Source organism: Apostichopus japonicus, chromosome 1 (assembly GCF_037975245.1).
Source record: "Apostichopus japonicus isolate 1M-3 chromosome 1, ASM3797524v1, whole genome shotgun sequence".
NCBI classification, from domain to species: domain Eukaryota; kingdom Metazoa; phylum Echinodermata; class Holothuroidea; order Aspidochirotida; family Stichopodidae; genus Apostichopus; species Apostichopus japonicus.
Genome location: NC_092561.1, coordinates 12604303 through 12630718, shown reverse-complemented (window position 1 = coordinate 12630718; position 26416 = coordinate 12604303). Strand labels below are relative to the sequence as shown.

Here is a 26416-nt window from a genome sequence, read left to right as displayed (position 1 = left end):
TTTAAACAAACTTTTGCATTTGACAAACATTCACCAATTTTACCAAATGAACCAGTTATTACTCAAAATTAAGATTTTAATGATTCAAACTAAGACTCAATCTTGGATATTTTCACCAACTTGCAATGTATGTGAAGGTTAATGAGGGAGTTCTTACTGAATTTGATTTTATTGTAAATACTTCATCAGTGAATCTTCTTGTAGAAACAGATGAATAATCCTGTTGAATGACATTGCATTAGTTCCAGTGTGTCAGTATAAACAGTATTGCAGTAAAAACAGAAAGTTTCTAACCATGTTGTATGTACTCTATTTATGGAATCAGCTACAAATTATTCTTTGGCAATGTGAATAGTATTGTGGTTTACTAGTATGGTGGTTGTACAGTAAATTCACATGTCCCCTATCGCTACTATAGTACATACATATATGGCTGCACTGATAGACACTGTACAGTAGCTACTGTTTTGCAAGTCAAATTGCAACCAATGTTTTATTCCAGCCCAAGTTCAGGTCCATGAAACCAGCTAAAATTTGTGTAACAACGAACCACAATTAGGCACTTTCACGAATTGCTTTAACTATAAACTGTTTGAACTTGAGACATATTCAATGGTAAAATCCATCTCTTTCTGGCAGAATTTGATTATAATAACAATGAAATCACATAGCTGAAGGGAAGAACTAAACCACAGAGCAACATCAAAGACATCATCATAACCTTTCACCTTTAAAAGAATGTTTTTTCACTTAGCACTGCTATGATATGATACCATTGGACTAGTGAAGTAAGCAATAGAGTTAGGCCGTGTCCCACATCATAGTAACAGTTCATAAGAAACGTCTGTGTCTCCCTCTTAATTACACTTTTTATCAATATTGATGCAGCAAGGTGAGTTCAAAATTCATTGAGTAAATTGTAAGAAATACCTTGGAGGATGGTGAGAGTCCTCACAGCAAAAATGGTGAAGATATGGTTGAACACAAACACCTTGGTAAATGACTTCAGCAATGAGCTTTAAAGCTACCAGAGCTATATGCATATGCTTAACATGCAAATCAAACATGATGTTACTTACAGTAATAGTTGGTTCTGCAGTAAACATGGGCCTTCTTGAACACCCAAGTGTTCAGACAGAATTTGGTGATCTTAAGCTCCAGATATTTTAAGTACATCTCTCAATGGAAAGATCAAGAGCTTGGGGTGAGGTTACAGTCTTATATTTGCAGCATTGCTAATAGATGGTATGGATCCTACATATATGTAAATATTACACATAAACACTTTTGATTTAGAGGTTGGAGCTAGAGTATGACAGCAAATTTACCAGTTTATCTTTATTGAGGACTTGCTGGATAAACAGTAATTAAATATCAAATAATCATCAATTGTTATCTCAAGAACAATGTTGAAGAAGATATCTCTCACTCATGAACGTTCCTAGAATGCTAAATATTGAGGCAAACTTGAATACAAATGAGGAGTTGAGACTACCATAGCAGTGTCAAATATATCATAAAACAGAACACATGTGATATAATTGCTATGTCTTTAGATGAATTAGTCAACATGTATAGTATTTGACATCAATCTGTCTGCAAGGTGATGATTGATTAATTGAGTGAAATGTCTAGCCATATTAAGGTCACCTTGAGGGGGAGCAGTGACATGGTGAGGTTTATCCATTATAAATACAGCAGGCTTCAATATTAATCATACATACAGTACTCATGAAATAGTAATGTTACTTTGTAAGGCAAAGGAAATAACTAATGTGTGAAGAAATGGAGTCTACTTTATACTTACAGTAGCACTGAAGAACATTTGAAATATGACACTGGATAGTCTTATTTTCTAGACCCTTATAGACTATAAAGGGATACATTCTGAAACAAACACTGTACTCTGGTATTTTGTACTGTACAGGCATTAACAGCTTTATCCCTTTTAAAGCCAATTTCATAGAGCTGTGCCTATGATTTCAGAATCCCTAAGCTTTGACAGAGGGTCCTACAGTAATTTGTATACAAATGAAAAGCTTGTCCATTCTGAACTTTATCCTTGAAATAACCACTTTAACACCAAGTGTAGCTAGCTGTATACTCACCACACAAAACTGCAAGCCAAACAAATTTTGAAGCATTTCACTTTTAAGCTACATTATAGTGAATGTTCACTTTAAATTTTGACAGGTAATGTTAACAGGCATCAAATTTGGACCAATCTTTTCTTCCTGAATTTGTGCACATCAAATTTGTTGACCTAAGCCTAATGTTTGACATTATAGGAGCACATGCGACACAGTGAGGGAGAGACAGGTAAGTACCGCTTGTAAATCCCCAAACCAGTAAGTTTTGGGGAATTTACTTGGCTCCTCTCTTACCTGTCTCCCACTCAACATCTGCAAGGAGTGGACCTGTCACTATGGTGGGAGGCCCAACGGAGGAGGAGTGGGAACCAAGGTCTCCTGGCTCATCTGGGAGCTATGAGGAGTAGTCTCTCTCTGGACCTCTCCAGTTTCAGCAATACCTTGTGAATGAGGCACAGAAGAGGCAGGCGTATGGAACCCCAAGCTTGTTGATGTAAGCAATGACCATGTGTTGTCGGTGAATGCTTTGACTGTGTAGCCCCTGATCTGTTCCTGAAAGTGGTGGAGTGCTCTTACTAAGTACTGTTACGATTTCAAGCTCATTGATGTGGAGACTTTTGTAAGGTTCTCACCAGGTTCCCAATAAAGTAAGTGCCTACCAGAATGCCCACCAACCCTTTAACCAGGCCTCCGATGTAATGGATGTCAGGGGCCTGTCATGAAGAAATGGTCTTCACTTGGCCCAGTTCTCGGCGTTTGCCCACCACAGCAGGTGCTGTACAGTAGGTCTAGCGGGACATCATAACTTGTATTTCATCCGGGCTGTAGAATCTCAACAGATGCACCTGGACTGGTCTCATTCAAAGCCTGCAGAACGGGATAATGTCCACTAGGCTAGCCATCAGACCCAGAAGTCGTAACCATGGTTTTGCCTTCTATGAACGCTTGTCGAGCATGCGTAGGACTACAGTAGTTGCCTTAGTTAGGCGACTCTTCTGATGACGGGCAGAGCGTCCCCTCAGTGAAGTCTACTGTAGTTGGGCTCCGAGGTGTTAAACTTACTGAACTAGCCTTAAGTTTGACTTCTCCCTGTTGATCACCCATTCCAGGTACGTCAGATCTACTGTTCAATTCCATCCATAAATGTGCAATAGATAACCTATTAAGATACGTGGGATGCTATGTAAGGGTAAGCGCAATGGTTGGCTAACAAAATGGCACCTGAAGGCAGTATTTCAGTTGGCCAAACTGTATATATGGCTCCGGCTGCTACAACTCAAGTTTTGTACTACAACAGTTCTTCATATACTGTGTATTAAACCCACATTGATGTAATGCTTTGCATAGTTACTCACATTACACCATGGTTTACCACCACATTACAATGTTCATTCTCTCATCCCATTCACATGTTAGGGTGCACATGATTCTTTCACTTGTTTCAGAGTTAGTACCATGAGTACAAACCAGATTTATTTTACTGGATTTGTACTCACAACAAATATGACACAGGGGGGAAAAAATGAGTTTTTTTAGGTTACGTTATATTTGTGACTATGGTACCAAATATGCATTTCCACAAAAAAAATTATGGTTAATTATGGAAATATTTTGTTGTGATAGCCAACATCAATGTCATCTGTATTACAATAACAAATAAATCAATGAATATTTAATGAAAAGTTATCCTACCATGCATATATATGAGCTTATTTGATGTTGAGGTTCTGGAAATACAGCATTTTTGAGATTTTCACATTTTGCTCTCTGCTGACAACAAATATTACCCCAAAAAATAGGGTTCTTGCACTAATTATGGAGAAGCCACATGCCAAATATGAGAATTGCAAAGGTTACCTATCTTGAGATATTGTATTTACTAGCTAGGGCCTCACATAAACACTCACACCAACTTGACTGCATAGATTACAAGTAACCAACCACAAAACGAACAGTGGTTCCAATGCCCAAACATGCATAGTGTGCAGGGTTCCTGCACCATAAGGAAAATAAAATTCCATGACTTTTCCATGACCTTTCATGACCATTTCACTTTAAGATTTACATTTGAGAACTACAGTAAGGGGCTCTTTAAAGTAACTTGCAATAGTATTTGCCTTTCATTGTTACAAGGCTAAGTAGTTTTCTGTACACCTGCCTGCACGATTAGTCTCTCTTGCTATACTGTATGTTAGTGCAGAGGTGAACAGGAAGTTGTTAGCATGAAACCACAGCTTCCTTTGTTGTGTTGATATCCCTTTTGACATATACTGTAAGACACACATAATGCTACCTGCAAGTTTCTTCATATTTGAAGATATAAGATACTCAGTTTAGCATCTAAAGTGAAAAGATATCAAGTACACTAACAGAACTTACTCTCCCTGCAAACAACAATACAATTTTGCTGCTATTGTAACAGAAAAGAATCATATACAATGACACAACCTGTGATTTGGAAACCATAATTTTGAATCATAAATACAATCTATTGTAGCTAAATATGAACAAATCTATTAATTGTCGTGGTAAAGCATATAGGCCACGACATGAAGCAAACAATTAAGCAGGGGGCATTTTCATTTTTGTACAATGACCAACTGATAAGTACCTGAATCAAACTAACCATCACTACTTGGATAGTCAGACCATGTTTAACAGACTAGGACCGATCACGACTAAGACATTAAAACTTCAGTCAGGAAAACTGAACATTTACTGAATTTGTTGTGATGCAATATCATCACTGTTCTTGCGGTGTACCCCTCTGACTGATGGATGACCCTGCCTTTGTTTTCGGATTTCAAAGAAAAGGAATCTATGACCACATGTCCACGTGGTTCTGCGAGATAAGGAGGTCTACTGTATATAGCATTCTCTCATCTTGATATATCGTACTGGAAATACACATTTTCCTTGCAACTTACATTTGCCACCAACCTATTCTTTATTGGAAAGTCACGACCTTCGTTATTTCTTTTTACCACTTATATTGTTTATATCGTTTATATATTGTGCAGAACACCTTTTTATGCTGGACTAATAAAGATCTTGCTGTTAATAGTCTGGAGGCAGTCTAAATTATAATTTGGTGGATTACAGTTTAATGATGAAGTATTATTAACATCCCCATAATACCTACTACTATTTCACCAAAATTTAACAAATTAACACAATATTTTTAGCAAATAATAATATAATACTGGTGGTACACACAAACTTTAAACAAGGACTGTGTTTTTGTTGGTTTACAGTGGTAGTATAATCAATAACTTACAATTGCTTAGGCATTAAGACTGCATGAAATGAGTATGAGTATTGTTAAATAATGTAGCATGTTTAGTACATTTCAGCAAAATAGCACAATCGCAAGAAAATAAAATTATATTCTGTTGTTCTTTATGGCGTGAACGATTTACCGTAAAAATTACTGCAACCGCCCATGTCAGCATGTTCATTACAAATGTAAACCAAATAGTCTACAAATGCGGCCCGATCAAGATTTTAAAGCAGTCCTATACTTATATCGTCCAATTTTTACAATTCCACAGAGAAAACGTCTGAAAACATCTGTTGATTCATTGCAATGGAAGGAAATGACACAATTTCGCAAGCTACTTCGGTAATACCGAGAGAAAGATACTAATCAAGAGAAAGGACCTAAGAAAGGCTAGCCACGAAAGTAACAGTAGGCCTTGAGGCCTAAGGATCGTCAACCAAACTGAGATTTGATTGGCGCATGTATCTGTTGGACAGGGCTTTCAAATTTTGATTGCAGTTTGTAAAGACTTGTTGAAAATCTGGCGAATTTTATTCAGCTGAAAATTGTTAACGGCAGATAACTCAATAATAGTAATGAACAGTGATATGAAACTTGCATAGAACAGTGTCATTTTCACTGAGCTTTTATTGTGCAGCAAGCTGAAAAGGCTGAACTTGAAATTTGGCAAACAAGTGTTGAGACTTTAAATTCATTTTCTTTTTACAATTGCTTCACTTTTTAACAGTGAAATAATCGGTTAAACTTTGTGTCTTTCATATGGTATGGTTACATCTTAGATGTAAACTACTGTTAATCTATGTGGAATATTTGCTAAAGAGAATCTATATTTAATGGTGTAACAACCAAGTACACAGCTGATAACACATACTGAATGTTCCCACGCACATGCTCAATATCCTCTTTGGCAAGTTTGTTCAAAATTGTTGATACACTTCCAAGTCTATGACTCATGTGGCTTTCAAGCACCTCATACACAAGTGTCCAAGAAGTGACTTTGAAAATCATGATACATTGATGACATAAACATATTTTAGTTTTACCTTCACTTTTCTTATTGCTTTTCTTCATTCGGGTAGGTACACCCAGTACACAGGTAATGAACAAGGTTTTCAATATTCATTACCAGGCCCTGAATTAACTACTTAACTATTATAGGAATATAAAAGTTATATTGAAAATATATATTAATTAATCACCATTGAGACGTGTAGCGTATCGATTATAATGCAACCAAAACTCCAAAACTTACTGGTTTGGATATTTAAGAGTGATTAGCTCTGTCTCCCGACAAGCTTACCTGTCTCCCTACCACCTTGTTTCGACACCTAAGCCTCATCCTCCGGCAGTTGTTGGTGGTATCTCATCAGTATCTCAGCCACTAGCATGAGAACGGACATACATTTCAGCCCTGATCCAGCTGCCACATCTACATCCACCATGATCTCCAGCTATATCTGTGCTGGGTCTTCAAAAAATTACAAAGATGTCAAACCCTGTTCTAGGAGTTTCTCCTTTGCTTCTTGGTAATAGCCATGTACCTTAATAGGGATTTCCAGGCTACATCTGGTACTCTGATGGTCCTGTCCCCTTTCGCTGGGAAGGCTGTCCACTTTCTTTTCCGACTTTGGTCGAGCCAGGCTATCTCCCATGGTGGTCAGTTTCAGACTCCGGCCCGATTCGATACTTGCTCTTTAGGTTTCTCGAACCTCAGGTGCTTCCTGAAAATCTCTGCGGCCTTAGACCTCAGCTTTGGATATAATGCCCATTCCTTGGCAGGGTATGTTCCTCCTCTACTTTTCTGGGAACGTACAGTAGTCATCTGAAATCACATTGAACTCTAATGGATCATCAAACTCATCCTCCAATGCCGACAATGAGACTCTGCAATCCAGGATGTCAACAACCTCCGCCAGTATCTCTTTGGGCTCCGGTTCTGGTACTACATTCGGACTGGACATAAATCTTCCATCTGTCTCTCTTTCTCTATCTCCTTACCTGCGCTCTTTCCTTGTACCGTTTCCAGGAGAGATATTAGGAGCCCTGTTAACTGTGCCAGCCACGATGGCTTTCCTTGTACAGTATCTACTTCTGGGAGACCAATATCTCCTCTTTACCCTGCTACAGCCATCATCTGAAGAATCCAAAGATACAGTACGTCAGCGGTAAGAGACATCTCCTACCTCTGCGGCCCCCCTGGTGACCGGGATCAGGACCTGCTGCAGCCATGTCTAGACATCTGTTGTCTCTCTCTCCTTCGTTTCCAACCTCATTGCCCCGGCAACCCTCCATCCACGTCTACACCTCTCTGCATCACTGTTTGCACTGGGATCCCTGATGAACCGTACTTGACCTGTTCCACTCGTGTCTTGGTTCCCGTAATTTTCTCTGCTCAGGACGGACCTTTTCCTAGCAACCCCACAGTGGCATCCACATTTATTTGCATCCCAATTGGGACTGGACTCTCAAGACTGCACATTCGCGATAATCACCATACTGGTCGCAGCGGATTTCTTTCTCAGCATTCTGGCCTGCCTAAGAGAAGCCTTGCCCTTGCCTTTCCATGTGGTCATGTCGCCGAGATCGCAGGAGGACTCTTTTTGCACTTTTTCTCTCTCTTGCTCTCTTTCCTCACTACTCTCCCTATTCTCTTTCCTCACTACTCTCCCTATAATTGCTCTTTCCTCACTACTCTCCCTATGCTCTTTCCTCACTACTCTCCCTATGCTCTTTCCTCACTACTCTCCCTATGCTCTTTCCTCACTACTCTCTCTATGCTCTTTCCTCACTACTCTCCCTACTGTATATGCTCTTTCCTCACTACTCTCCCTATATGCTCTTTCCTCACTACTCTCCCTATATGCTCTTTCCTCACTACTCTCCCTATGCTCTTTCCTCACTACTCTCCCTAGATGCTCTTTCCTCACTACTCTCCCTAGATGCTCTTTCCTCACTACTCTCCCTATGCTCTTTCCTCACTACTCTCCCTATAATTGCTCTTTCCTCACTACTCTCCCTATGCTCTTTCCTCACTACTCTCCCTATGCTCTTTCCTCACTACTCTCCCTATGCTCTTTCCTCACTACTCTCCCTATGCTCTTTCCTCACTACTCTCCCTATGCTCTTTCCTCACTACTCTCCCTATGCTCTTTCCTCACTACTCTCCTCTCCTTCTTCCTATTCCCCTACTTACTCTTCTTGTCCCATCTCCCTTTCAACTTCCCCGTCTCTTGGGGGATTATTCAGGTTAGGTAGCTGATCCAGTTTCCCTTGGAGCTTATTCCTCCGCCCCCTAAGCCAACTACTGTATTCATTCTACTAGTTGAAAATTGGATACACACCAGGCAAGGATCTCTTCTAGAACACGTCCGGCATTTCGGACATAATTCTTGATCGTCCCACACTCTGCCAGGACGGATTAGTGAACAATTGATACACTTTACTTGACTACAGGAAGACATATCTGAACCCCAAGTGACAATTGTAAATAACGTCTAACAATTGCAACAGGAGAAATACTGTAGGGTAAAGAAGTCTAACAATACGAGAAGATTAACCTAACAACGTGCTTTGGCTTAAACTACAAGCAAGTGACTTATTAGAGTTGTAACAAGCTGGCCCAAAATACAACCAACAATAATAAAAGGCCAGTGAGCAAAAGAAAAGATGAAAGATAACTTGCTAAAACTTCTTTGAAACCACGAAATAATAGCAATGAATAACGGAACACAAAACGACATGCAATAACACAGAACAAGCAATGTATGAAATGGAAAAAAACTAGCGTTACCGATTCACGGAACTGCTACGGTCCGTTAATTGGTGAAAAATAACACATTGCATAATTTAATCTCTATTTACTCCACTTTACACAATTATTGTACAGTGTGTCATGTCATGTTATTTTGTTATTTTTATATTACTTTATGTTATTTTATGTTATTTTATAATGTATTATATTATTATAACACGTGAAGGAAAACTTGTTATAACAGGATGCAATAACTTTACAGTCACTGGTTAAATTTCATTTTGTTTATTTCCATAAAGGCATACATACAGTAATGAAACAAAGTATATATATGTCATACTACTGTACAATCTGTCAAACTGTGATTAGACTGCAGTACTGTACAGTAGCCACTTACCTTTGTGTTAGCTCTTAATCTATCTACAACAGTACTTCCTTTTAGCTGATTGAGGAAGTACCAAACAGTTACCACTGCCTGTATTAGAAGTTTGGCTTTGTTTATGACCATGTCAACATTAATGATTGCTGAACTGTAAAATCATAAAAGTGTGACCTTTTGCCACCTTTTAGTTACAGTACACTTTCATAATAAATAACTGTGCAAATGCAACATGTAACAGTGTACATTGTTCCCTGTGGAGACCTCCAAAAGGCTCACACAGACAAGTGTATACAGTAGGAGGGGACTGAATAAAGTATGAATCTCTTGAAGGAATAGAGACAGAAAGAAATTCAATTACCAAATGGACAAACCAAACTACCAACATAAACCCAAATAATACATAGCAGTTATCAGGACTGTCAAATGTTTGTCATTAATTTGTCAAGGCCCACAATCAAAGCAAAAACTAATGGGCAGTGCATTATATACAGAATTCAAATCAACCCCATTTGTTCATGGTTTGTCTACAGGAATAATTGCAACAAATATGTTATCTGATTATCAAATTTTAACAAATTTAGCTTAACATACAGTGACCCAAATTTAAAGTTTCTGTATATATTTTCTCTCTATCACAGTGTACAGGTACATGTCCTAATCTTTCTCTATCACAGTATGCATGTCCTAAACTTCACATGTTTTTTTTCTCTTCAAATAAGAACTAAGAGCTAAATAAAACCCTTCTGCTTAAGGCTGCACAGTTTTGGATGAAGTAAAATCCCATTGGTTTTTCATTCTAAAAATTAGTTGAGCCCAAAACCATTTTTAATAACATACACATGCTACAAGCTAATTGTCTGTGACAACATTTTCTTCCACCCCAAAGGCTCACATATTTGAAGTAACAATAAGTTACCCTCATATTCATTGTCTTTGCAGTCGTATGTTTTATATTTTAGAGGAAGTTGCAAATAATACCATGATGAGAACACTTCTGTGTTTGTCATTTGCTTGTTAAGAAATATACGCTGAACTTGATACTTTGGCGAGTGGTTCATAATGCCTTGAGCAGTTGATAGCGTACAAACCCCCAAGAACGAGCATACTCTACCTAGTGATGCCTACCCTAATGTTACAAACAAATGCAATACTGCAGACTTAAAAGGATTGTCTGGTGGCCCAAAGATGTTACCTTAAAAAATAGTAAATAATTTTCCAAACATGTTGTCAAAGTATGAGAACGCTAATGTTGCGTTTGACAGAGAAACGATTTTTTAATCGTTATGGATAGACATTTCAAATATGATTTGAACAGTGCAATACGTGACGTCAGCTCTGCCATAGCAGATTGCGTCATAACCCACCCTCCGCACAGTACCTATACGGTAATCACAACAAAAACCGCGTTTGTATACAGATAAATTTCTTCCTTAATTTCCGGTGAAATTTCTTAGAAATTAGATATGTTTTCAAAAACTCCTTAAGCCGCCATGTACTAGATCGGTGGTTCCGTGGTCTTTGTGTAACACAAGGTAAATTTTAACAGCAGACTCTTCGTTGTTTAGGCTTTACATCGCGCTATCCAGCTCAATGCGAAGAATGTTCGTATGTAGGCTATACTCAAACGTTGACAATCGGACAGTTCTGCGAAGCCTAAGCTTCTCAGTGCTACATTCTGCTCTGACAACGATTCCGATAAATTTCTTCAATAATTTCCGGTGAAATTTCTTATAAATTAGATATGATTTAAAAAACTCCTTAAGCCGCCATATATGTAGTAGATCGGTGGTTTCGTGGTCTTTGTGTAACACAAGATAAGTTTTAACAGCAGACTCTTCGTTGTTTATGCATCGCGATATCCAGCTCCGGCGCGAAGAATGTTCGCGTGTATAGGCTACTCTAACGTTTACAATCGGACAGTTCTGCGAAGCAACGCTATACAAGTACACCAACTGGGCATCGTAGGATATACGTTCGCGAGTATGTACGTTATATATATTAGGCAATCCAATGTGCTTACACGTGAGTTTATTTGCTGCAAAAATGGGAGTGCTAACTTCAAGTCGCCTGTTTTGCCTATTTGCAAGCACTACGTCAATCACCATATTGAAGCGTTCGAACAAACGGTTCTTTTGGTGAGAAACTGGTGAATTTGAAAACCAGATTTCTACTAGAAGAAAACGTCGAATGGGGACAATTTTTACATGGTTTGAAAGAGAAAAATAATAACTACAAGGACAATGTATCAAATTCTTCCACCAGACAATTCCTTTAACTCTTAACTTGAGAAAGTTCAAGTTGTGTTGCAGTATTTCCTGTGGTTACACAAGTGCTAAAGTCTGTGTAACAACTTGCAAATTGAGCGTGAACATCTACAAAGGCAAGATAAACTCACCTTATTTTTCGCACCTTTGAATGATATTTATCTGTTATCAATAAAATCTAGCCTGTTAATTAAATATTTCTTTATTTATGAACATACTTCTACAAATCTCCCAGTGTTAACATCATTTTCCACCCAATCTTACTCTTTTTTCATCTTTCTTTCTTTATGATTCTGCTTAATTATATATTAAAGTTGTTAAAACCGCGGATTCAAAAATTGGTTTTAGTTACAAGACAGGTTAACCGTGCAGCCTAACTTATGGTAGGCTATGTGCTTGTCTTAAAATAGTAGCAATTCCAAGGTTTCCAAAAGGCAGTATATAATTGGCACCTGCACATTTATGCATCTGGTGAGAATTTAGCACCTATAAAAACTCACGTTCAAATTGTTCCATTGTCTTGTTTGCAGGAAGGTGACAACATCACTGGCTGTAGCAGCAACAACACTCCTGTTGTTAGTTTGTTTTAATCATTCAAGGTTGACAAGTTGGGTTGGATGACCACCCTCTATCAAGAAACAAGTAGAAAGAATGACTTTAAACAACATCAAACAACAACACTATCAATATGTCTGTACTTAACAGGAGAAACATCAATCAAAGTGCACTTCCACTTGAACTATTGAAAGTAACTCTTTTCAGGCAATATGGACATTTCATATTATATGTGTAATCATCTGAGGTTTGTAATGTTCAGTATGCATCACAAACATAAACATAAAGAAATTACTTATTGCAGGTTTAAATAATGGTGACCAATCTCTCAGACCTGTACAAAACATTGAATAACACATCGCTGTGTATTTACCCATCTTCTTTTGTAAAGAAAAATCATAATTGCTATTTGGTAATTCCCATAATGCATTAGCAAGGATTGATGCTACTTGTTTGGCTACAAAATAAGTTTGTCTTCTGATCAAATAAATAACTAGGCTTGGGAGAACCTACCTGGGCCTCTGAGCTGTAACTCATATGTACATGTGTAAGTGAAAGTTTTTCCAAATGTTTCTTGACATCTTCATTGCAAAATACTAGCGCTGCAAATTCCACTATTGACCCCTTACAGCTAAGCTAAGATCATATCCACTTTTTTGCACTGAAAACCTACAGTTGGAAAGGCATGTGTTGCCTATAAGCAACCTATGTGTTGATGAGTATCTGAAACTGTCTGCCAGAAAACGGGTATCAAAGGACAGCAAAAGTGTTGTAAAACTCCTCACATCTTGTTCATTGTGTGAAAAATAACAACAATCATGTAGAAAACACACCAAAGAATCATTCATGAGATGCTTGGCCACCTCTTATGTATTTGTAGTCTGAAACAAATCATTTTTCTTCACTTTTTCTATCCTAACGTTGTAAGTTTATGTCACAATGAGGCATAACCAACTCAGTTTGACATTTTACTTTTTTACCACAATGAAAAATAATCATGGACAATGGATTTGACTCTTATTATCTCAGCTCTTAAAGACTACTTTGTCCCTAAGTTTTACAGTAGATTTAAAAATCCAAAACTCAGAATTTGTGGTTTGCAATTTCATATTTCTTTTAATTTTGTGCTCTCAGCCTCAGCTGAAGTTTTAGGCATTGCACGAGCATAGCAAAGTCTGTTGTGCTTGTTATGACATGTGTAAGAAATTCTTTGTAACAAGGGGCTACTACGGTTATAATGGAAAGATTAAATAGCTTATATCACACGTTACAAACGGTTTGGAAGATGAAAACTTATATTTAAGTTTACAAAAGAATTTCTCCAGATGTTAAAAATTATGTTAGATTTCAAAAAGAATTTTTTCAAAATTGTGCATGATAGTAACTTATTTTCACACTTGAGTACTTAAACATGTGTAAACAACTGTAGTTTGACATCAAAACTTGTAGGGCAGGAATAGCTTTTAGTTTACCACATTTCACACTTAAACATATTGTATTCCTTTAAACCATCAATAACTGATAAAATATTATTGAACAGCAAGTTTGCGTATCACAATTTGTTGCTGGTTTTGTTTACAAAATATTGCAAACATGAAGCACTTGCTAGTTTGGCTAGGCTTCGATGTCAGTATACTGTAGCCAGCTGATGGTAGGATAGAATTTTTAGAACATTTAAGAAACATTTTTCCTCTTTGTTCTGGTAAACTCAGGGGGTACTGTAGTTAGAATTCTTAGGTCGTATACACTTACTGTATGTCTTTTCTACATTAAATCAGTTTTATTCATCGCACAATGTTATCTTTTAACTTATCTGCTAAGAACATTTTGGCTCTGTATGATGACAGTGTTTTTAAGACTGCAGCCTGAGTGTTGAACGTAGTTGGTCAAATCATTCAACAGAAATAACAGGAAGGATAGGCTAGTTTTTCTCCAAAACAAGTTGCTAGCACGCAGTTTGATGCATATCAGTTTGGTGGGGAATATGATAGCGTTCATTTCAAAAATTAAGAATCCTACTGCAAAAAATGCAGCAGATTATATCTAGTAATTTATTATAATCATCACATGAAATGTCAGAAATGTTTCCTGATGCAAACTGTCAATGGAACTTAACTTAATGATGTGTGCAGTCATAAACTGGGTATAAATAATCTACACAATTATAGTAAGGACGTCTGGAAGCAAATCTCTATAGTGTATTTTGTTTCTATATGGGTAACGAAGATTCAACAATGTTTTACAATTTTGTATGGGCTATCTCAAAATGTTCACGGGCCCACCGTACGAAAATCTCTGGACAAAAATACCTTTTCAGTGTAAAATCAATTCTCAAAACAAGCAAAAAGACAAAATTTTTTTAGTCATGATTGTTACAACAGGTAATATGTTTAAAGTTACGATTACATTTTTCAGTCCCAAAATAAAAAACCAAATCTGTTGCAACCGTTACTTTAAAACAAAACGTCCCCACAAACAGGTTGGTCTTAGTCTTCATAACATGCATATTAGGCCTAGTTGGTAAATATTGTGAAAGCTTCATGGCTTAGAGTTTGTCTGTCGGATTCCACATTTTTGTGCGCATATGTCTGATACTTGACAGTAAAACTAATAATACTACACCGCAAGTATTACTCTTGGTGTAATGTAGTAGTAGCCTGTTACACTGAGTGTAATAGTAGTTCCCCTCTACACTACCCCGACGGTGTCGTATCGTTAGGCTTTCAGTACACACTAAGTTATCGTTCAACTCCTACCGAAGGAGGTAAAATAATACAAAAATGCACCTGTTTAACATCCACGTGTATCTCGATTATAGATAAAACACGATAACTTCATACTTTTCTCTACCATTCCATCGCCAGTTTAAGCGCTGCCTAGTGTAAATCCGATTAAACCTCGGTAATAGTTCTACACAGTACGTAAGGCGGTAGCCATTTTCCTCGATAAATTCTAGGGTGTTGAACTTCCGTGACCTTTGCTTCATAGAATTCCTTTATCAGCCGTTAGCGCATGCATCAGTCCTGACCGGTGACCATTCCATGTACAGACGGGAACGTGGCTTCTTTGAATACAACATTTGAAAGTATATCAAACATGAAAAGCATTCTTTTCCGTTGGTAGCAACAAGGTCTTGCTTAAATCCCACACCACACAACAATGCTGCTATAGAAAGAAGCATATCTACTCCAGAGTCTAAAATATACAGCTCTGATCCAGGGACGTAGCCAGGGGGGACCAGGGGAGCGACTGCTCCCCCATTCAGTGTCGAAAAAATATTAAAAACTGTTGTTGTTTGTTTAGCATGGCATTTTGTCAGTGCTCTTTTGATCTTGAATACTCGTCAGCTCCGTTAACTCGATTATAATCGTAGTAATAGTCAGGCCTACTGATTCAGCTACTTACTTAGTTTAGCTAAATTTAGGCTATCGCCTATTACGAGCCTTCAGTTGGCCACTGCGTAACAAAATACATATTGCCTACCTAACCGCACTCGATGGCGTGTCACAGTGGTGTAGCTACGGGGGGCGTGGAGGCGACAGCCCCCCATGAAAGCTTGTCGCCCCCCAGTCGCCCCCCCCCCACTGGGATTTTGGGTGTCGAAAAAAAAATACATGTGCGAAAAATATATCATTGGTCTGAATGGTCTCGTATCTCCATGATGACCACTCATGAACGACCCTTCGACCGCGGACCGGCAGTAGGCTATAGTTGCTGAAAAACCTGACGTGACATAGCGCATAGGCCGAGAAGTCTACAGTAGTCGCACTGTACTGAAAACGCATGTTCATTCATACTTAGTAAAGATTCCTAAATCCTATTGGTCCATTCAGGTCAGCTGACCGTGGTTAATCCTGTGAGTAACGCACGGTAAAATTACGGGGCATCACTTTAATAAATCTTTGGTTATATGTAACCAAAAATGTTTTGTTTTATGATTTTTCCCCACACACAAATGGTAGTGTATGAATGAACGGGGTTAATCAACGGTCTAGCGTGCGTTACTCACATGATTAATGCACTCCGGGTGTTAATGCTATCGCTGGATGCACTCGGGCTCCGCTACGCTCCGCCCTCGTGCATCGCTTGCATTATCCCCCGATCGTGCATTAATCCTGTGAGTAACGCACGCTAGACCGTTGATTAACCCCTTATTAACGACCGTCGAAAAATATAATTCCTGCTCTACAAGACTACAACACATAATGTTTACTACTGAATCTCGGGCTCTGCTACGCTCCGCCCTCGTGCATCGCTTGCATTATCCCCCGATCGTGCATTAATCCTGTGAGTAACGCACGCTAGACCGTTGATTAACCCCTTATTAACGACCGTCGAAAAATATAATTCCTGCTCTACAAGACTACAACACATAATGTTTACTACTGAATCTGTGTGTTCGACTGTTCGGGCAAACTTTGCCTTTGTCACTCTTTTTTAAAATATCCATAATCCCTAACATACAAATAAATACTAATACAAACAGCCATTCAGTATCTTGTAACCAGTGCGCATTAACTGATCAAACAAGCTAGTGAGCTATACTATACCCTTATAAAAAGGTGGTTTCCAGGTACTTGAATGCCAAAGAAGATGTTAAAAGGTAAAAAATGCTGACATCATACACATGTTTCTCACATCATTGCTCGCGTCATTGCCTCGATACCCTGTTACATTTTCAATCGGGTTTTCACTTCTGGGACGTACACTGATGCTCTTAAAACCGCTAAAAAACCAAATTTTCAAGAAAGGAGACAACACTCTCGCTGAGAACTACCGGCCAACAGTGGCGGAGCGTCCAAACAGTCAGGGGGCGGATGCCCCCCCCCCCCTGACGGACTCAAATGGACTACTGGCGCCCTTTTCAGCTTTTTAGCACTTTTTACTTATTCGCGATTATTGACTTTTTTATTGCACTCTCATCTACCTATTGACATTTGTCACATTTTGTTGGTGTAGTTTACTGACAAAATGCTCTAACGTACGGCGGTATTTAATTTATCGGCACTTAATTCTGTTGTACGAAACTCTTTCCAAGAACTGTACGGGGTTTTCGATCTATTTTTTCGAAAACATGAGCACTCACAAAGATACCACATGATTGTGATGAAGCGCATGTACTTTCAACACCCATATTAACTTCCGACTTGTCACAAATGGCGATGACACATATTTATTCTTCGTTTATCTGCAAATTAGCAAGGCCCGGAAAGGGTCATTTCCGGTCTAGGGAATATCTTTACTCAAAAAAAATTCTGTACGCTCCGCGCCAACCTGTGGTGGCGCTCCGCTTAGATAGTGTCGAAAGTGCCCCTACAAGCCATTCTCGCCTCCTGACCAATACCCCTAGCTCCGCCACTGCCGGCCAATCAGTCTATCACCCTAATAATATTTCAGACGCAATCTTTGATGTCAGTTCGGTCATTTCAGTATGTTACTTCGCTGAAAGCCGAGTCAATCTTTCTTTATTTTCCAAGCGTAATTTGCAGATTTGTCGAAAAATGTCAATGCCGGTGCCAAACTCACAAAAGATATGTCATGATATTTCAAAGTAACTTACCAGACTTTTTTTTTCTATTTCACTAAACTATTTGATGACCATATCAAAACATGGGATCTCAAAATAAAGGATGTTGAGAAAACTTTAGAGCAGCTTAGAAGGCCTGGCAAGTGTCATTTCCAACGATCTAGGAGGCCTTTTTAGCTAAAAAATTTCGGTTAGATAGTAACAAGAAAATGGTCAAGCCCCCCCCGAAAATGTTCAAGCCCCCCAGCGCCCCCCCCCACTGAAAAAAATCCTGGCTACGCCACTGGCGTGTCACGAACCGTATGCACAACGCCGTCGACTACGTTCGTTCTCATCCTTCCTTTGATTCGTCCTAAGTTGTTGCACGAACAGCAATCGTACATGATACGCACTTTCTATAAATAATTATTAAACTGATAATACACTGCGTTAACGATATTTTTTTTTAGGCCATTGCACATCTGGCTTTCTTTCAACATATGAAAGTTTATATTGTCCATCAGTTAAGTTCGTCAAATATATTAAAGTCCAGACATTGGACAATTAACAAGAATCATACTACTGGAACATTTTGTAAAAGAGCACTGTTTGTCGTCTGTCTGATATAATATGTACAAGAACATGTACAAGAATTCAAACAGGAAACACAATCTGTTGATAATATGATATAATATGATAATGATGAAACTGGCAAAACATTGCACAGATCGCATCTAAGTACGTTCAATTGTTCAAAAATATCTCAGGTGGCACCCCCTCCCATTAGACCCCTCCCCCATATCAATCGCAAAATGTGCTCTCCCCTTTCAAATTCCTGGCTACGTCGCTGCTCTGATCTACTCGCAACGTTAACGCGACGGTTACTATCCCATTGCTCCCATGGGCATGAGGATGAGATATTGTAGTTCCTTTATCACCGGGCATGGGCCATATACGGCTACGTACGTCAGTTACCATAACAGCAGTTGCCAACGTAACGGTAGCTACTATCCGAGTAGCTACTATCGTGGGTCACCCATGGCGGGGTACCCATGCATCATGACTGAAAGTCCATGACTGAGAGAGGGGTAAAAACTTGGGTGTGCGTGTGTGCGTGAGTTTGCTTCTTTATTCTTTAGAGGACTCGCACTTGATAACACACCTTCACTGCGAGAACTTTAAGACAAGCGAGGAGCTAACCACAGAGGAATTTATCATTAAACAAACCATCAGGCCCACAGGGACCAAAAATGCAAATTTGAAGAAAGTCCTCGAGTATGCAGCATTATTGAACCTATGTGGGACAGCCTCACACATATATAATACGGAATAACTTATGCATATGAGAAGTTGTAATCAATGTATTCGGTGTATAGTTTTGTCATTCACGGCGCCCCATAGTGTGAGGTTCGTATAGGGTCCTACAAACGCAGTAAAATGGAAATGGATGAAAATGTGCTCACGAAACTTTGCATATCCCTCTCTTTGAAAAACGCTCCATGCAGACGCAAGCCACAAAGCAATGCTAGACATTTTTGCTAATCGCCCCTGATAATTCCGATCCGACGTTCATGTGCACCGTGCTAGAGTTGTTACATAGTTACACTACTGTACCGTACCGTGGGCAGGCACAGAACTAGATCTAGAAGCAGCGACCTTGCTTCAGCCAGTACGTGCTTGGAATATTTGCGTACTCCCGATGTGTTATAGTGCCCAACAAATGCACCACTCTTTCGTGTGCAGTTCGCGTGGTTATAACCTATATGCTCTCACCGAACTTGACAAAATTATATGGAGAGGCGTGTTAAAAACATCATATATGATGATTACAGGAACAAATAGTTACTATTGCGTATATGTTATGGAAAAAAATCAAAAGGTTATACATCACATTTACATATGACTGGTACTGGTAACATATATATATATATATATAACGGAATAACTATTATATATGAGAAGTTATAATCAATATATTCGGTGTATAATTTTGTCACACATCGCCCCATATCACACACTTTCGCCGGATTATTCACACACACTCTGTGTGTTATCAGTATAGCGCCCTCTATTTGTTTATACATTGTATGTTGTGAGACCTGTTTGAAGGTAGCGGACATAATGAGCGCAATTTAAGAGCGAACTATAAGAGCAGACAATGAGGAGAAAACGATAGAGCGTCACCTATTTTTTAGCGGCCAATAAGCCACAGTGAAGGCGCGGTGGTACTCAATAATTGTTTGTATATAAAATTTCAGAGAATTCATCCCACTAATGAAATGTTTATTATTAATAATATTTCTTATAGGAATAGCTGAGAAGTGCGACACACATCACGACATAGAGCAACGTCTATTCTATCACTCTAGTTATGTTTGATATCGGTGACATGACTTCTTTATTTGTGATTTCTATTAATTCCACTACATGGTGTAAAAACTACCGTTACGTACTATCGAAATGTTTAAAATTAAATATCTTTAGTTATAGAAATAGTTAGGTAGTGCGATACACATCACAGAATAGGGCAAATGTGTCCTCTATCACTCTGTTATTATTTGATATCGGTCAAATAACTTCTATCTTCGCCAAAATTTCGACTAAAAAAAATAAGTCTATTTATAATTCACTTGAGTTGTTAAAACGATAAATCTTTCTACTCTATTCCCTCAATGTACACAACATGTATCTGCATACTTTTCCAAATATTACCTGCCTTTGTAATGCAATGAAAAGGGAAGTAACAAACATGAAGAGTGAACAATGATAATATATTAGTGAGAACCTATTGTAAAGGAGAAGTGTATAGGCTCAAATGTTATTCTTGTTGAGCGAAGAGGACTTATCGCAAGTCTAAGGAAAGAACAAAACGAATGATGTACTTAAGGTCACTTTGGGTTCTCGAATTAATAATCATCCGTATCTAGATGAGTATAAGATGTCAGTTCCTATCAATTATTTAGTTTTATTGACCATTGAGTCCAGTGGCGGAGATTTCTTGTCAGAAGTGGGGGGGTTGCAGGCCATTGATGAAATAAAAGTCATAACTGCTGGCTCACTATCTAAGTGGAGCGCCACCATAAGTTGGCGCAAAGTGTACAAGATTTTTTTGGCAAGTATTGCCTCCCAGATTGCAGTAAATGGCACTGCCCAGGCCTTGAAAAGCTGCATTTAACCAGGGGCGTATGCAGGATTTTCTAACCTGAGGGGGCGCGAATTACTATCTAAGCGGAGCGCCACCATTGGTTGGCGCGCAGCGTTCAAGCAAATTTGTGGTTTTGGTACCCCCCAGATCACCGGAAATGGCACTTCTCGGGCTTGAAACTGACCAACCATATGTACACTTTTGCCTGAGAATCAAGTATTTCCAAATACTTTTTTTCTCATCTATATAACCTTTTTGAAGATTGTAACCAGTCACACATCATGTTCGACTTCATCACATATCCTGTGGATCATTGCTTTTGTAGGTGATTCTTCATCGCGGCCCACAATACCCGTCAGCCCCACTGTTCAGAATTTGAAAATTCACAATTCTCGTGAATAAATTCACTTCAAAACATACCCATAATGTTGCACAAAATATCATCTATGGACAACCGATATAGAAAAACCTCCTTCAAACCCTAACAGACGGGTCAAAATTGCACGAGTATGATGAATAAGGATGAAGAATGTTGGTCGGGGAATTTTCGAAAATTCAGACGGCTACTAAAAAATTTCGCTGAAGGAAATAAATATATACCAGATATTTGCGAAACCGAACACTACACAAATCGACAGTTTTGAGCATGGGCGCTGATCAGTCTTGGATAATGGTGAGACGCGTGTCTGTTCTCTGACACTATCTAAGCGGAGCGCGACCATGGGTTCGCGCGTAGCGTACGATTTTTTTTTGGCAAATATACCTCCCAGGTCGCCAGAATAACACTTTCCAGACCTATTGATGCTCCTAAACCTCCTTAAGTTTTAGATCTCATGGCTTAGAAATTTAGTTTTGAGAAATACATGGGCGTCTGCAGAAAGAAAATCAGGGGACAAATAATCCAAGTAGACTTTTGCATATACGATGGGTCTAGGGTCCTCTCCCAGAAAACAAATATAGACTGCCGCAAATGCGATTTCAGTCCTATATTTAACAACTGTGGATAAAATACAATAAAATGAGAACTGCTGCATGTCATTTGCACAATGCTGGATCAAACTGCGCCAAAGTTCAATACACTGATGTGTTACTATAATGAAAAGCAAATTTTTTCGTTTTTTCATGTTGTATTCTCAACTTGTAAATAAACGGTCACCATTGATTATATAGCCTATCGGCCGTATCCAACAACTTTTTCTGATCGCATGCGCTCTACCAGTGCAACATATAGGATACAGTAAAATTCATTTCAGTGCAGTTTTCTCGCGTGGGTGCAAAATATTCTGGAGTACCGTATGTTGTTTTATTAGCTGTCCTTGATACTCTCAGTCAGTTACAGCATAATAGTTCTGCACTAACCATATCACAGGTTTACATACAGGAACAATTAAGTCTCAAACCTAATTTACATTTGAGTTCAGGTGAGTTTTCACATGATTCAAGTGAAGTTTCCAAACAATCTACAGTCATCACATACTCCAAACTTTGCCAAAATAGTCCTAACTCCTAAGGTAGTCCCCTACAACACAACCATTGTAATTATCAATTCATGCCTAAAAACAATAAGAGTACATTTTTACCAAACAGTGCTGTGTAAAACGTAAGGCACGTGCGGCGAAATCAACCTCGCATTGATAGTGCCAAAGCGCGCTAGCCTAGCGACAGATTTCGACACTCATATTGCCTACGTACATGTACTTAGAAACACCTCGTTGAAGTTGGCAAGTGTATACAGTTCCAAAGCTATTCAACAGCAACAAAACGTTATTTTGTGTATGTCTGTTGTGGGGTGAAGTTAGCGCTATGAGCTACAAGTTCCAATGCGCAAGGTGGGGGAAAGGGGCTAGAAATAATGTGTGGGTCAATTCTAACTCAGTTTTCGGTCGTTAATTGTTCATGTAGCCTACCAGGTAAAAGGTTGAAATGACTTTAACAATTTCAAATTTAATGATTTGATTTATTATGCCATTTGGGGCACATAACATAGGCTATAACAGAACATTACTGGCAAAAATTAGGGGGGTTGATTGTGTGGGCCAACCCCCCCTCTTCAAAAAGTGGGGGGGTTAAAACCCCCCCAACCCCCCCTGTTTCTCCGCCACTGATTGAGTCGAGCTGTTAAAGAGATTAATCTTTCCAGTCTTTTATTCTATCATACGGACGCAATGCATGCATACTGTTATAAAATTACCCGCCATAAATTACGGATGCCACACAATTATCTCAATGTGTGTTCAATAAATATTTAAAACAAGTGGGGGAAATATATAAATATTTGGTCACTTTGTGTCCTCGAATAACTAGTCATGCGTATGTATATGTATATTCTATCAATATGAACTCCATATAATAGTATAGTTTTATAATTTTATAATATCGCCCGCCTTTCCATGCAGAAGGAGAAGTAACACAGATGAAGACTATAAAATAATAATATATTAGTGATGATATATTGTAAGGGAAAGGTGGATAGGCTAAACAAAAGTTCTTGTCGGGCGACAGAGGAAAGATGGTTTATCGAAGGTGTGAGGGAAGATTTTGTCAATGAAATTGGCGTGTACTAGTTTCTTTATCACATTGGAATTAGATTTTATTCAATTCAGAAATTATGTTATCGATTCACAGTATATCTTCGCCTGTACAACTTCTTTGACTTTATTCACATATTGTAAAGGGAAAATGTGTATGGCTAAAATTTCACTGTCGTGTCGGGCAAAAACTAGAAAGACGATGTATTGCAGGTATTAGGGAAGAACATAAGAGTGGTGTTTATAGGGCACTTGAAGTGGCCTGTAGAAGTTTCCTTATCACATTTAAATTCAATTCAGAAATTACTTAATAAATTCGAAGTATCTTCGTCATCTTCCTTGACTCAGGTCAATAAACTAAGACAAATTGTTTTGTGAGAATTATCGACGAACGTACCACGGAAAATCGTGCTATGTATAGGCATAATGATATAACAGGTAGTCTCATATCGTAGGTCTAGCAAATATCAATTTGTTTTCACTATTGGTTTTAGAAGTTTATTCAGAATTGTCCTAAATGTTGTGTTTAGGGATTCACAAACACGCTCCAATGATTAACTCCAGAGTTGAGTTGTAAAAGAAATAGAAACTGCAACATTTGTTTTTCAAGACAGTGCTGCTGAAAGTACCAAGAACTATGTACGATGTGCCGAAAGAAGCATCCTGACAGAAAATATAGAGATTGATAGAGCACAAAATGCAAGGTTAATCATCTCATACCAAGAATTATACATTTTACTAGGTTTATATCATTCATATCTTCGTCACACAAAGAGTGATATTTCATCGATGTCAGTTTACAGATGTAAGTGCAGATTCTCTCCTGCAATAATATGGCAATGTTAGTCTACAATGAAGGCTCCTGACCATTTTTCTCATTTTATACCTTTGCCTGCCTTTTTATTTTGCCTTTTGTTCATCACAAGAAAGTAATTGCATTTGTTTGTCCTTTTGGATGGTAACAGCAATCACCGTATATTAGCTCAAGTATTACTTGCTATACCATGTACACAAAACTGTGATGAAATGCAGAAGACGCGATGAAGATTGCTTCACTTAATAATAAGAGTAGTTCAAAATGATGAGTCATATCAGTTCACTGCGTCACATGTGACAGCTTTTATCCCAGTTTTCCAGCGGTCTGTTGGTTTGCTTTGATTTTTGTCTGCTGTGCAGAAACAATGAAATGTTTTTATCTCACAATTTTTTTCTTCATTCTTTTCACTGTTTTCAACATACGTCATTCCAGAAGTCATTGCATTATTTGTGAAATATATTAAAAGCATCATATGGATCATGGCACCGTTTCAAAGGATCATGTTACTTTTCCCACGACAGTCTTTCTCTTAAATTAGTGCAATTTATTTTTGATGATGCCATGATTTCGTGTTTGTGATGTGGGGGTGGGGACATTTCTCCAATACTGCTGTAGACGACCACAGGCGTTTTCGTTGCTCACCAAGTTCCACATCAACTTCAATTTATGTCATTATCAAGTTATCACCTGGATTCCCCGTTTTATTAACTATTAACTATTAACTGCAGACCTCTCGCACTCGGGCAATCCGCTGCTCTCCATACTCTGTATGTTTGTCTCCCAATTGCCGATGTATAATATTGTTGCTCACTGCAGCCCACTTTGAGTGGCAGTTAATTACCTGAAGGTACCAATTCATTGACCACGTCCCCCCCCCCTCCTCTACTCTCCTTCACTCTACTTATTGAACACTCTTATAAGTGGGTGTATCCACCATCCCGAAGCGGTGTTTCCTGTCTACGAAGGGTTGTCTCTTCTCATTTTCTCGCCGGGAGGAGCACCCCTTTCGTATTCGACCACCTCGGAAGGGCTTCAAACTGTACCACGCCCCTAAAATGTTTCTAAGTTATAGGTTTATTTTTCCTCTTGCGGAGACGAGAACTAGGAACGTCTTCGACCTAAACAGCCTGTTCCCCGCCCAGGAGGATCTCAAAAGTGGTTGATAGGTAGCATAGGCGTACGGAACCATTTTAGTTTGGGGGGGGGGGCAGAAACTTTTGTGCCCGAAAATTCCTGTGACACTATCTAAGCGGAGCGCCACCATCGGTTGGCGCGTAGCGTACAAGAATTTTTTTGGCAAAAAATGCCTCTCAGATTGCCGGAAATGGCACTTCTGAGGCCTTGCAAGTTGCATCTAAACATTCTTTATTTTATAATCTCACGTTTTAGAAATTTACACTTCCCCAAAAATTTGGTAAATTAGAAGAAGAAAAAATGGTAACATCACTTTGAAGGGGAAAAATAGGACAGTATATTTTTTAAGCTCCTTTTTAGTTATCGTATTTATTATTTTATTACAGTACTCAGCTGCCTCCAGAAAAACATACATTGTTCAACGACACGTAGGCGGGATAATGTCGCTGTGTCGGGTGAGACTGCAATTTGTCTCACAAAAAAGTATAAAAAATAACAACGAATATGATATACCTGTACTTCTAGGCTTGTAGGCACTCGCCCCCCCCCCCCACCATCCATGAACAATAAAACGTTTCTTATATACACTCATGTCGGGGATGTCCAGGTATACAGTTGACTAGTTAGAAAAATTTTGATAGTGCAAAAAGCGTGGTAGCCCAGATGAGCTGCGCTTACAGTGGTGTTACACGGAAATATTCGGGCAACATGGTGCTAAATAAAGAAAATCATTAGGCCTATATTAATATTAATGTCACAAAACAAATAACATAAAACGCTTTCCACAGAATTGTGGGGCAAAAATTTGAAAAAGATTCGGGCAAACTACTGCATATTTATATATATATATATATATATATATATATATATATATATATATATATATATATATATATATATATATGTTAATGCAATGGTATATATATATATATATATATATATATATATAATATATATATATATA

General features: G+C 38.5%; 1 protein-coding gene across 2 annotated transcripts in view; it reads right to left on the bottom strand.

Annotated features, from left to right (window-relative positions):
- The window catches only part of LOC139967778 (USP6 N-terminal-like protein), a 62006-nt gene extending 46712 nt beyond the window's left edge, over nt 1-15294 (bottom strand). For both annotated transcript variants that reach the window (XM_071971872.1, XM_071971881.1), the window contains exons 1-2: nt 15109-15294; nt 12268-12395 (exon numbers count right to left, since the gene is read on the bottom strand). In XM_071971872.1, coding sequence (XP_071827973.1) covers nt 12268-12283 — 16 coding nt within the window. In that variant the 5' untranslated portion in view covers nt 12284-12395; nt 15109-15294. The remainder of the gene's footprint in view (nt 1-12267; nt 12396-15108) is intronic.
- Between the last annotated feature and the right edge of the window lie 11122 nt (nt 15295-26416).